Source organism: Lepisma saccharinum, chromosome 28, assembly GCF_977018435.1.
Source record: "Lepisma saccharinum chromosome 28, izLepSacc3.1, whole genome shotgun sequence".
In the NCBI taxonomy this organism is placed as follows: domain Eukaryota; kingdom Metazoa; phylum Arthropoda; class Insecta; order Zygentoma; family Lepismatidae; genus Lepisma; species Lepisma saccharinum.
Window position 1 is genome coordinate 4685796 of NC_139256.1, and position 12573 is coordinate 4698368.

Sequence of the window (12573 nt, forward strand, 5' to 3'; positions counted from 1 at the left end):
AATTTGCCTCCTTGCATTCAAATGTGACGGCAATTCTTTCCAAGTGGATGAGAACTTGTTCAGTGTTTCAAAATGCACATAAATTTACCTCTTTTCAAATTCAGAGCGAGGAATATTGAAATATTTTCAACATTCGTATTTCTACTTAACATTTTTTTGTCTACTCATGTATTTTATTAGTGCTTTAGGGTATCTTTACTTTATGGAATGTGAAAGAATGAAAAAAAAAAATCACGAGCGTTTTCATTCAGGAAGAAGAAATGTTGCAAAGTTGGCTACTCTTAGTTGGCTCTGAAGCGCTATGCTGCCAAATTTACGAATTCCGGACTTTGAAATTTTTCAGGGCGGTCAAATAAGAAGTTGCGAAGTGTACATATCATCAGGCATCGTCTCGATTAGATACAGTGGCATAAAAGCGACGTACAGTAACAATAAAAACCAGTACAGTTAAGTGCATGTGGATTGAGATATCAGTGGCGTGGCGTGACTTTTTCAAAAGTATTACCGGCTATCAGTACGACAATTATGCCTGCTAGACGTTATCACCCCCCTCCCCCCCTTCCGGTAAAGAAAACATGTCTTCGAGCTAGATATTTGTTCATTTCGTTCTTGTTTTGCAATCAGCACAGTGATTTAGCCACAAACACTGCTTCAAATAACTACCACTGATGAGACAGTTACCACGAAAATCCAATGAATAGTGGTAAACTCTTGTCAATTCTTCATCTGTCTCCGTTTCTTTGCAATGAGGTGCGAAGGGGAAGAAGAAGATCCACACTTTTCTCGGGTCAGTTTGACGTTTGTGTGGTGTGCACTGAGCAGACGACAGAACTCCGCTCCTTTGTGGTAGGGAAGCGCCAATACTGTTGCCAACTTAGTATTTTGGAGCAAGGTTTGTCCAAATCACGAATCACACCGAGGAACTATATTTTCGTCTATTACCTAACTGGTCTCAGTTGTAGTTAAATCCAGCCTTGGCTCTGCAGTCTACCTCTAGTTGCTTACCAGAAATGGTATTCCTATTTTAGAGGGGTTTAGCTCTTTTCTGCCAACACTGTGACAACACTGGCTGATCCGGTAGGTCTGAACGGCAAAAGGGCCCCTTAACAGGCATATGAATAACCCCAAAGCCCTTCCCGCTCTTTCCTTGCATTGGCGCCCTCTTCTCCCTTGTTGCCTCTTCAGGGTAGCGGAACGGCCTCCCTCTTCGCTTCTGTCGGCTGCAGAAAAAAATGCCCTAGGCAATATCTACTCGACGGCGACGGTGTTCATTAACGTATTTAACAATGTTGTCATTTCATTGAAGCAACTTTTTAATTCATTACATTTTGCTGTTACCTGAGGTAACACCGGCTACATGCACCTCTGAGTATTACAGACTTCTGGGTCACCCTGTATATCAGGAAGCCTTGTATCGTGGATGCCAGTAGTTGTCCCTGCACGTGTCCTACATATTGTGACGCCAGTTAGCACATGTAACCTCCCATTCATTGTTTCGTAACATGCTCCGAAAGACCCGGGCTCATGGAATGTGGAAAATGAAGGTTTTCTGATACACAGGGTCGCAGGTGCCTAACGGAAAACACCCCAAGAGAATTCTAAGCAGTGTTGCCTCTCTCTGCAAATAAAATTTCTTTCAATACATAAAATATTCTCCCTTCGTCGGATTGTCCCTTCCACAAGAGAACAAATGACTCAAATTTTGACAAACTTTATAATCGAATAGTGTATCGGTGCCGCATATAAGTTTAAAGTGAGATCCCTAGCAACTTTAAATGTATACCATAAGGAATCGAACTAGTACCCTTTAAAATACGATTATGGAAATGCATAAAAACTATGAATGCAAGAAAAAGATCCGTGTGAATTTTTACGTCTCATTTCTACGTCCCGAGCTTAATTGTAACTAGACGATACCAAACCAGTAGTCCTGGATTCGAAAGAATGTAGAGGAGTATATTGAGGTACAGTGGCGGCGATCAAGATAAAGCAAACTGTCCTCCCTCCCAACACACCGATTTTGGCGCCAAATTCCCGCTACTGTTGAGGTAGGCCTATTATGGTGTTCGTTCGAATATGTATTTCATCGAGACATCACTCGTCCTTATAGGCCTTCATCAAAGGCTTTCCACCAGGTAAGGCACACAGACGCCAACCTCCTTTCCACGTAATACACCACGGTAACTGCAGTGTTGCAGTCTAACGAGGCTCTGGCGTCTGGACCTATGGCTCAGGAGCGTATATTGTGGGCTACCTAGGCTATCTGGGAACCCTGAAGTCTAGAGAATAAAATACAGGAGAAAAAAACGATCAGAAATTCTAAATAATATTATTCATATCACTGAGATGATGATGCTGATTCTGGAGTTGGCAATGTGATTTCTTATGAGTTGGCAACCTGATTTCTTATGGGTTGGCAACCTGATTTTGTATGAGTTGGCAACCTGATTTCTTATGAGTTGGCAACCTGATTTCCTATGAGTTGGCAAACTTATTTCTATTCATAGCCTAGGACCACGTAACATAGTGAGAGCGCCCAGACCTTGGACTCAGTGTACGCCACTGCTATGGCTAGTATAATCCTCTGTAGGGCTGTGTGTGTGTGTGTGTGTGGTGTCTGTTTTTTTGCCTCAGCTGTATTGAATGGTGTCGTGTCGCTTGCGCCGAGGGTTCTTATCGGTTCATTTCCGCCGTGACATATGTCAAGACCTTCCTTCCTAGGCTGGTTTTCCCACAATCCAGAGTGTCATCACCGCCGCGCGCACATGTGTTTATGGGCACATGGTGCATAGTGCATAAAGTGGACTTAAAACATGACGTTGCACAGCTGTGTTTTACACTTATATGTTAAACCTATCCAGAGAGTCAAATATGACTTTACTTATTTCAAAAGACGTTACACAGAAACACTTGTACCAACTTTATTCCACAACACAAAATACATAAATCAGCATCAGCCTATTAACTATTAATCATTTATACACTACATAAAATCCTCGAAGATCGCCCGAGCTTCTGTACTTCGAAAGAACACACTCAACACGTTTGTCCTTTTGATGTATTGATATTTTCTTCTCTTCCCAGCGAATAGACCCAATTCTGCCATCTCAATTGCAGACTAGTTTCTCTTTGTTTCCGCATTTAAGGCTTCAAGCAGCACGTAAATATTGGGTTACCTTTTCCCGATGACTTTGTTAAGCTTTGAATGCCATGACTCAACGGCATTATTTGTCTTGTGTCTTTGGTTGCAACAGTTCCACGCAATAGTCATTAAACACTGGACCTATTGATCGAGTGGAGAACTGTCGATGATGAGTAGGAATCCCTCTTCTACTTCTGATTCAGGGGTCAATTCTCCAAACTGCTTGTTTAAAGTGGAAATTGCATCCAGAAATCTAAATAAGGGACGGTTTTCCCGTGCGTTGTCTCTATCATTTCCATATTCTCAGCCATCTTGTCGTCTCAGTTTTACATTAATACTAATTTCCCAATGTAGATCCCTCATATATACTTTCATCTTACATTCATTTACCAATCACCTTCCTTTTCAATCGAAGATAAACAGCCGCAGCTGGGCAACGTCATAAACACAGGTGCGCGCGGCGGTAATGACACTCCGGATTGTGGGAAAACCCACCAAGGAAGGTCTTGACATATGTCGCGGCGGAAATGAACCGATAAGAAGCCTCGGCGCAAATGACTCGGCGCAAGCGACACGGACTCGTATTGAATGGGTAAGGAGAATTTAGTCCTCAGTGAAAGGTTTTGACTTTAGTCACGTTAAGGGGATGAATCTCGTATAAAGTGATGGGTGGAAAATAGCCTAAGTGCTGATGCACCCAACATTTTCAATTCAACCAATCAAAAACATAATAACCAGAATAGAGATAATAGCTTGTAAGTGACTTTTTCTAATGCTACAAACATTGTCGTATACTGAGTCCAATATCTGCGCTATCTCACTATGTCACGTGCTCCTAGGCTATGAATAGAAATACATTTACCAACTCCTAAGAAATCAGGTTGCCAACTCATAAGAAATCAGGTTGCCAACTCAAAGGAAATCAGGTTGCCAACTCAAAGGAAATCAGGTTGCCAACTCAGAAGAAATAAGATTGCCAACCCATAGGAAATCGGGTTACCAACTTATAGGAAATCAGGTTACCAACTCATAAGAAACCAGGTTGCCAACCCCATAATCAGCATCATCATCTCACTGATATGAAGCTAGCCTAGAATATACGCCCCTGGCTACAAAATAAACTGCTGAAAACTGATGGAGTCGAACTCTGGTGATACTCCCACGGCGAGGAGAAGTTTGGTTGAGATGGCAACACTGACAGTACTGCAATTTACATATTTGGCACAAAACAAGGACCGTCCCAGAATTCTTCTTCCAAGTACGGAGGGAGCAGGTTGATTTGCATTGAGAGACAATCGGCCCCTTCCTTTCACGTCCGCCTCATCCACTTTCTCCTCGTTTCACTCTCATTCTCTCCACGTACGAAAGGGAGGAGGGGCGTTGTCCTCGGTATTACGTCACAATTATCACCCATAACGAATGTTCGTGCTCCTGAAATACTCTCCTTGCTCCGTAATCTTGAGTATTCAAAGGACATCTTACCAAAGCAATGCATTCCCACTAAAATGCATTAGTATGAATCCTTGTCTGAAGAAGACACTGTTAGAGGGTGGAAACCTTACGTTTTTAGTCTATTTTTATACAATAAATTTTCCTTGGTCAGCGTTTGAGTGTTTCACCAAAATTTGAATGAGAACAACTGCCCTGGCAAGGTTATTAATGTCAAATAAATAAAGAATTGAATATTTATTGAATAACAGAAGAAGGATGTTAGATCCGGTTGACGAAAAGTAATGTTACTAAATAATATTTTGTGCATATTTTTGGGTCGTTCAATATATAAGTTTCCGTATGCTGTAAAAAATGTTATTTTTAAGATACATTAGAAAACTATACATACATGTGTAGGAGGACCCTTCCTCACTTCTCCACATAATCCCCATAGAGATTCAGGCATTTGTCCCACCGTTGCACCAATTTGTCCATACCCTTTGCAAGAAAATCAGGGCTCTGGCTATTGAGCACTATTCTCACATTCCGCTTCACTTCTTCATCTGTTTCGAAACGGTAACCTTGCAATTCAGACTTTAACACCGGAAAAAAGATGGAAATCACTCGGCGCTAAATCGGGGCTGTATGGAGGGTGGGGCAGCCGTTCCCACTCCCAATTCTTCAATTTTGTGTTGGGGCCGAGCGTTATCGTCAAGAAGAATGACACCAGCTGACAGGAGACCTAGTCGCTTATGTCAAATTGCGTTTTTCAGTTTATTCAAAGTTTGACAATAACGGTCAGCATTAATTGTTCTTCCTCGTCCCAAAAAGTCCATAAGCAGAACGCCCTGAACTCCTTATGACGCAAGCCCGCGTTTTCCGAACAAGCATTTACTTTTCGCCCTTCAGCGCATGCGCCTTCACGTCTGATAACGAATCGATTGTTGTTCCTTGTAGACGAAGGATGGAGTTTGTCAACCATGTGCTTCTTTTTAATGGCATTGCTTTATGCAATATTTTATAGCACATGGAAACTTATATATTGAACGTCCCTAGTATTATCATAAGTAGCAGTGTGCATAAATCTTCTTTGGTATTGTCATTCAAAGCCGTATCATCCCAGTGCAAACCTTGCCTTCCAGTAAGACCAGAGGAAATAAATAAGCATCGATTACACAACAAATGCTAAACAAGTACATGCTCATTATTTAATTTATGTACTTGCTAATTCTTTCGAAGAGGGTTCCAACCCCCTGGACCTTCGCCCCTTATATACGTCCTTGGTTCCGTGACTATACGCTCGTCTGGTGCTGGAGTTTATTTACTTCTGTTTCGTGTTTGCGCAGAATCTTTTCAGGAAAAAATTGCGAATTTAAACTTAGATGTAGTCCTCCGAAGCATGTGTATTCACGCAACGCATTAATCTCTGTCCACATTTCCTGATTTTGGTCCTCCAACTTGAAAACAGTAGGTTTCCTCCACGCTATGGCTGATCTTGAGAAAATGACACATCATCATCTGTAATCGTCACTCCGCGGACCATCTGGGCTTTCTAGAAAGCTCGAGGCGGGTAGACACGCGACCAATAACGTAATAATCATCACAGATACATTTTCTTTACAAAACTCCATTCCTTCGTGGATTATATAACTGTTGGATGACCAAAAATTCCAAAATGTGGCTCTCAATAATGAAAATCTTTATATATTTATGCTTTGCACTTCTACAGAGAATTGAACCTCCAATTACAGAAGGCGTACACTGTGTTTGATTAATACAATAGAAATTACATGGAAATATACACATGATATATATATATATATATATATATATATATATATATATATATATATATATATATATACACACACACACTTATCTACATGCATTTAGGCAAGAGGTTTATACGTAATTCACAAGTATTGCATACTGTAAATGGTAACATTTATATTAAACAATCTATATTCTATCAGAGTTTCGTTTTCTATAGCACTGAATCTATTATTCTTTTATATCTGTCAAATGGAAGTGAAAAATCTACACATTGGTTGTTTTGCAACAAGTATATTGTAACTGTGAAACATTCTATTTATTGGTGAGTTTCTATATTTCTGAGTTTTGAAATTTTAGAAGTTAGAATATTTCTATTACGCAGATTATTTTTTCTTATATTGGATTGTATTTGACCGAGAAAGGAGCTGTTGTCTAAGACACCATTAATTGTTTTATACAAGTACAACTCTTCTACTAATATTTTCCTCCTTTTACTAAGACTCTTAAAACCAAATATGTCAAGCAGATTATGTTAAGTTTGTGAGAGCTGGTTTCAATTTCGAATCGAAAATACACGGATTTGGAGATGATGTGCTTAATTAGCATTATCTAGCTTAATAATCGACATGATCCTTTCTAAATACACCTAAATGACGAGATCTATTTTACGCAGTACACCATAGACTGCATTGGGCGGACTGGCGTCTGGAATAATTGTCAATAAAATCCTGTATGGGGCTCGTGTTGTGTTCTGTCCATGTGGGTTTGTGATTGTCCCTTCAGCTATTTCATCTTATCATCATTCATCCTCATCTTTGAGAAGTAGAAAATTTAAACATGTGTACTATTTATATAAAACAATAATAAATAGCAGACTCTTCATTTAATAAATAGAATGTTACCTTCATTTATATTGTTGTATTGGTGGAATATAAAAAAAATAAAGCTGCTTTGAAATAAACAGTGGAACATCAATTGATTGAGTTGGTGTTTTTAAGTCTACCTTATGCACAGTACGGCTAATCGGGACTGGACCTACAGTTTAAAGTGGATCCAAACCACTATGTGCCTCCACCAGGTATCGAACCCGTGACCCCTTGATCATAAGGCAACGACGCTACCACTTTTTCTTTTTTTAAGGAATACATTCGTACACATCAGTTTTTCTCTTTATTCTCAGTTTTCTCATTTTACGGACAACACAAACATCCAAGTCCTAGCCGGGATTCGAACTCGGGACCCCTGGCTTCGTAGCGGGCTATGCTAACTAGTGCGCCATCTGAGAGGCCCCGGAACATCTATTGCTCATCTTCTTTTTCCTGTCTTCAGTTGGCCAGTGTGCTCCTCAATTTTTATTGGTAGTTCTTTGGACTTCAGAATGTGGATTTAAAGATGGTTTCTAATTCTGTCGGGATCTGAAACTCATATCTTGAAGTAAGGAAGCTGGAAGCTGGTGGCGCCAGCTAGCAAAATTTTCGCAAAGCACCCCCCAGCTGTCTCATTGTAAAACCATAGGAGCATCTCCCTAGCTAACACCCAAGCCTCGACCAACAACCCCTCAGCTAACATTTTATACTTCAAGCGCTGTCCGGAAGTGAAGATGGACCTAACTATCGTGTGAGATTGGCTTTACGGAAATAACCACACTCTACATGGCTATTCCTTCCGAGGCAGAACCTTTCTGATATTACGTGAACCAAAGCGAAATGGCTTGGTGGTTAACTAAAGTGTCAGGTGAGGATAGGTGAGGAAGTTTTGCGAATGCTTGTTCGTGAAAACGACCATCTCGTTACAAGATGATCGCCTGAGAAAACAAGAAACCCGCTGCGCGCACGTGCTTCCAACGAGATGGCGTTTAGTATTCTAAGCGGCTTGGGAATTACCTAATGTATGCGTGGTGGCGTGTAAACAACACTCATGGAAACACCATCTTGCATATGCATCACCTGTTTTCAATTTTTTCTCTGGCTTTTCCAAGAAACTTTCCATCCTTGTTGTAAGTTGCAGATGGAATGTGTTTCAATGGTCAACACAATCTGGATACTTATGTACCCTTTTTCATATTTGCAGTACAGTTGCAGGAAGAGTCAGATTCAAAAGTTGTAATATTTCCTGTAAAATCTATGCTTAATCCCTGAAAAAACACGTTTGTGGTAACTCTGACCAAAATAATTTTGCATTCGTTTAATGAAGGTTGGTAGCGAGTCAGAACTTTCGTAGCCTCCAATCAACAAGTGAGCTGCTGACGTCATCTCAACCAAACACCTATCGTTAACATTCTTGCTCACGTTATAAACTGTTCGTAGGCTCGCTAACTGGAGACACCACTCTTCTCTTTCTCATTCTGGCTCCTCCTTCTACGCTTGTTTATGTTTTTATGTCCAGTTCATGCACAGCGAGGCTAATAGGGACTGGACCGAACTACTATGTGCCTCCACCGGCTATCAAAGCCGGGACACCTTGATTACAAGAGACCACGTTACCAGTACGCCATCTGGGAGGCTCCTAATTTAAGTTTATTTCAATCTATCCTTCTTTCTCTATCCGCTTCTTTTCATCTCTATATACTTTTCTCATTCAATCTCTATTTCTATATATTCATTTCTTTCATTTCAGTATTTCTCTCTACTCCCGTGTCTCTATTCCTTCATCCTTCAGTATTCTTGTTTCTCTATACGTTTTCATTTATTTCTGTCTTTCTTTCTCTTTCTGTCTGGAGACAACCAGTATGATCTATCTAACTAACTTTCTAGCCTTCTTAAACTCGAAGGTTTATGGCTGCAGCAACACAAGCCTTCCACCTATCCCTATCCTGGGCAAGATCAATCCATCCATCCTTACCGATTTCCTTGAGGTCCATTTCCACATTATCCCTCCATCTTCGTCTTGGCCTTCCTACAGGTCTCTTACCGTCAGGTTTCCTAACAAGAATCCTGTAAATTCTTCTTTCCTCTCCCATTTGTGACACATGGCCACCCATTTAAGTCTTCTTGATTTAAATATTCTGATAATATCTGAACATGATTTCATCTTATTGGGGTTGGCCTTACAAAATTTCATCCTTCCATGATTTCATCTTGTCTTTCATCCTCATCTTCGCTATTAGCCACAAGCGACAGGAAAAGCGGAGTAAAATCAAATCAATCATGTGTTATTTTGTCCAAAACGTAACACTCATCTTTGGAAACTGCAAATTGTTTTAAGTTGTCTAGAAGTTACGAACTGAAATGTTGCTTTTAGCGGTACATAAGAAACTTATGTCCTGTTCTTTCTACTTTTACAGAATCCACCCAGACTTATCAGCTGCGTTGTCACACCATCTGAATGACGTAATGGCCGCCGTCAGGAACCACGACTGTTCCCCATTCTACTGTTCCACCAACTCTCACAAGTTGCAAGGGAGGGCAGTAGGACCAGCGCCGAGATAAAGCAGTAGGTAGCCACCTCAGAAAGAACTGAATCCATTGTGCCTGGGTGCTCCGGTTGGTAAAAGATGTTACCATTCATTGGTGATATTCCTTTGCGTTGGTGCAGCAAGCAGCATTGTTTTACGATAGACAACAAAACAAGCACCACGTATGCTGCCGTTTTGCTCCGAAATAATCAGAACATATTGACTAAAAAAGTATTTCTTTAGTGTGTCAGTCGACTCAGGACTCTGCTAATTGTATGCAACTTATTCGAAATGTACATTCAGTAATATCATTACTTGTATGATAGATTTTCGTTATGCTTGATTTACACTAAATTATAAATAAGAACATGCTTGGATATTGTTAGATGTTGTTGGTAAACGTTATTATGATTTCAGTATTCAAATAACAGATTTTTTTGTTTTTACCAAGAATATGTTTTTCTACAGTGAAAGATACAAAAATTGTTACAAGTATTCATTCTTTGTACGGTGTTTGTACATTTTGTAGCCATGAGTCACTAAATAGCTGAACGATGCCTTTGTGCATAATCATATTAAGTCATATTATTATATATTTCAAATACTTTTAAATAACTTTACATCTCTTTTCTTAGGTTAATATTGAACTTAGTTGGTATAAGCTGTCAATGTTCAATTGTAATATTCTTAATTGTAAAATTTTGAAAAATGTTTTAACTGGAAATCGAAATTAATACTGTAGTCATACAAGTCTACATGGAAATATCTGTAGGGTCTATAAAATCATTGTAGCAGTTATGGTCTCGAAGTATTTCTGTACATAGCCTACGAAAACTCATATTTACCTTTTAGAAATGTTTCTTCTGGCAATGATAGATTTTTAATCTTATTTGTAAATAAATAAAAGCAAATAATATGAAATACATATATATATATATATATATATATATATATATATATATATATATATATATATACAGCCTAATACATGAATAAATAACTTACCCCAGAAATGTTTGTAAACGTTATAGCCTACAACTAGTTTTTAAAAGAATCTGTGCTTTTATTTCCGTTTGCCATACATCAAGCAATTTGATTGTTACAAAGTTTGTTTTCAGGATGTTAGTTTGTAAATTTGAACATTGAAAAGCATTTAATATTTAGAACACATTACAAATGTCACTTTGTACAATGTGTACCATATAATATGTATGTTTTGCAAAAAATACTTGAGAAGGAACAACTTTATGACAAATACTTACTATCACAATTCATAAGAGTGCGTTGTGTAGTAGGGAAATATTTTTATATTAAGAACGTATCTTAGTACAAATCTTGTGTATTGTACGTGTTTGTTTTTATTTCATTCATGACTGTCAAATAATGTTTGTACATATTTTAACACATCATAAAGTGATTATTTTAAAATAAAAATGTTCAAAAATCTTCCAACACATTTTATTACCGATGTAAAATTATCTCCTCTGCATAAATATTTTGTCTCAAAAAGCAAAACTAATAACGAGATACCATAATTCCAACATTATGCATTAATGGAACATCATCTAAGTTTGCAGTGGTGTATGAAGGATTTTGGTAAGGAGTGGTGTTGTGCTTTTCTTTGTTTTAGGAATGTTTATATTTTACCTTTTTGACATTCTTTTGTTTAGAAAGTGTACCAAATCACAGTTTAATGTCGCCTTGTAATCAAGGGTCCCAAGTTCGATACCCAATGGAGGTTCATAGTGGTTCGGATTCCACATTAAACTGTAAGCCCAGTCACAATTAGCATATCTGTGCATAAAATAGGCTTAAAATTTTACTCAAACCACAGTGAAATGTGCATCGAACCCAGGCTCCTTGATTACAAGGCCAAAACGTAAAGAACCTTCACACGGAGCAGTGGTGTCAAGAGGTATCGGGTTTAATCCCTGGTGGTGGTACGTAACATTGCAGTTCTGATATAAACTGTTCAGTCTCGAAGCTAATCTGAGCATGAGGATTTAAACTTTTGCGACAACTTAAGCCACTAGTGGCCGTGTGCACGAACGAAGATCAAATTTTAAACTCGGATCGGGAAAGGATCACTGGAAAATTCCATTGCACGAAGACGGTTCAACACTTGATCGCGATCTAGGAACATCAAAACGAGTTTATCTTCTGATCGGCCATTCGCGACCGTTTTGGTGTGTGATCCTGGTTCCCGATACTGACGCTTTGACTGCAGGCAGTTGTTTCTTAATATAAAAAGAGCGGAAAGTGATATCGAGGGCGTGCAAACACTAGAGATGTTGGATGTACAATGCTGATAAATTGAGAACTATGTAAACTAAAAATTGCCAAAATAAATAATAATAATAATTTGTGGTTCTGTGGTGCAAAGTCGTAATGTTTCTAAGTACTGTACTTTCTATCCCAGAACACAAAAGATATATATAAATGTCACGTATATTACGTGCAAGGTAAATTAGATATTGCTACATGGTGTTGGAAATATGATTGTATAAATTTACGAAAATACATGTTACTGGCTATTTACACGACACGACAATATAAATATATAAGAATTAAGAAATGAAAAATTCAAATACTTACCACAGTACAGTAATAATAGAAATAATAATATATCTTTATTGAGCGGGCGAGGTTCAGCGTACGCTGTTCTCTCAAATTCGAAGGCATTTCGTAAGGCATTAAATCCCGTAGAAGAAGGTTCCATGCTTTCTCCTTCTCCTTTTGTGTTGTGCCGTCAGTTCTTTTTTAATATTTTTTTTACACTCCACTACATCCTTGTACATATTGACAAGATTGATTAGTACATCTCTCAAATTCA

General features: G+C 38.7%; 1 protein-coding gene across 1 annotated transcript in view; it reads left to right on the forward strand.

Annotated features, from left to right (window-relative positions):
- The window catches only part of LOC145980544 (uncharacterized), a 73136-nt gene extending 62465 nt beyond the window's left edge, over window positions 1-10671 (forward strand). The window contains exon 3 of the mRNA XM_083113561.1: window positions 9630-10671. Within this exon, the coding sequence (XP_082969687.1) occupies window positions 9630-9774 (145 nt within the window). The 3' untranslated portion in view covers window positions 9775-10671. The remainder of the gene's footprint in view (window positions 1-9629) is intronic.
- The last annotated feature ends 1902 nt before the right edge of the window (window positions 10672-12573 follow it).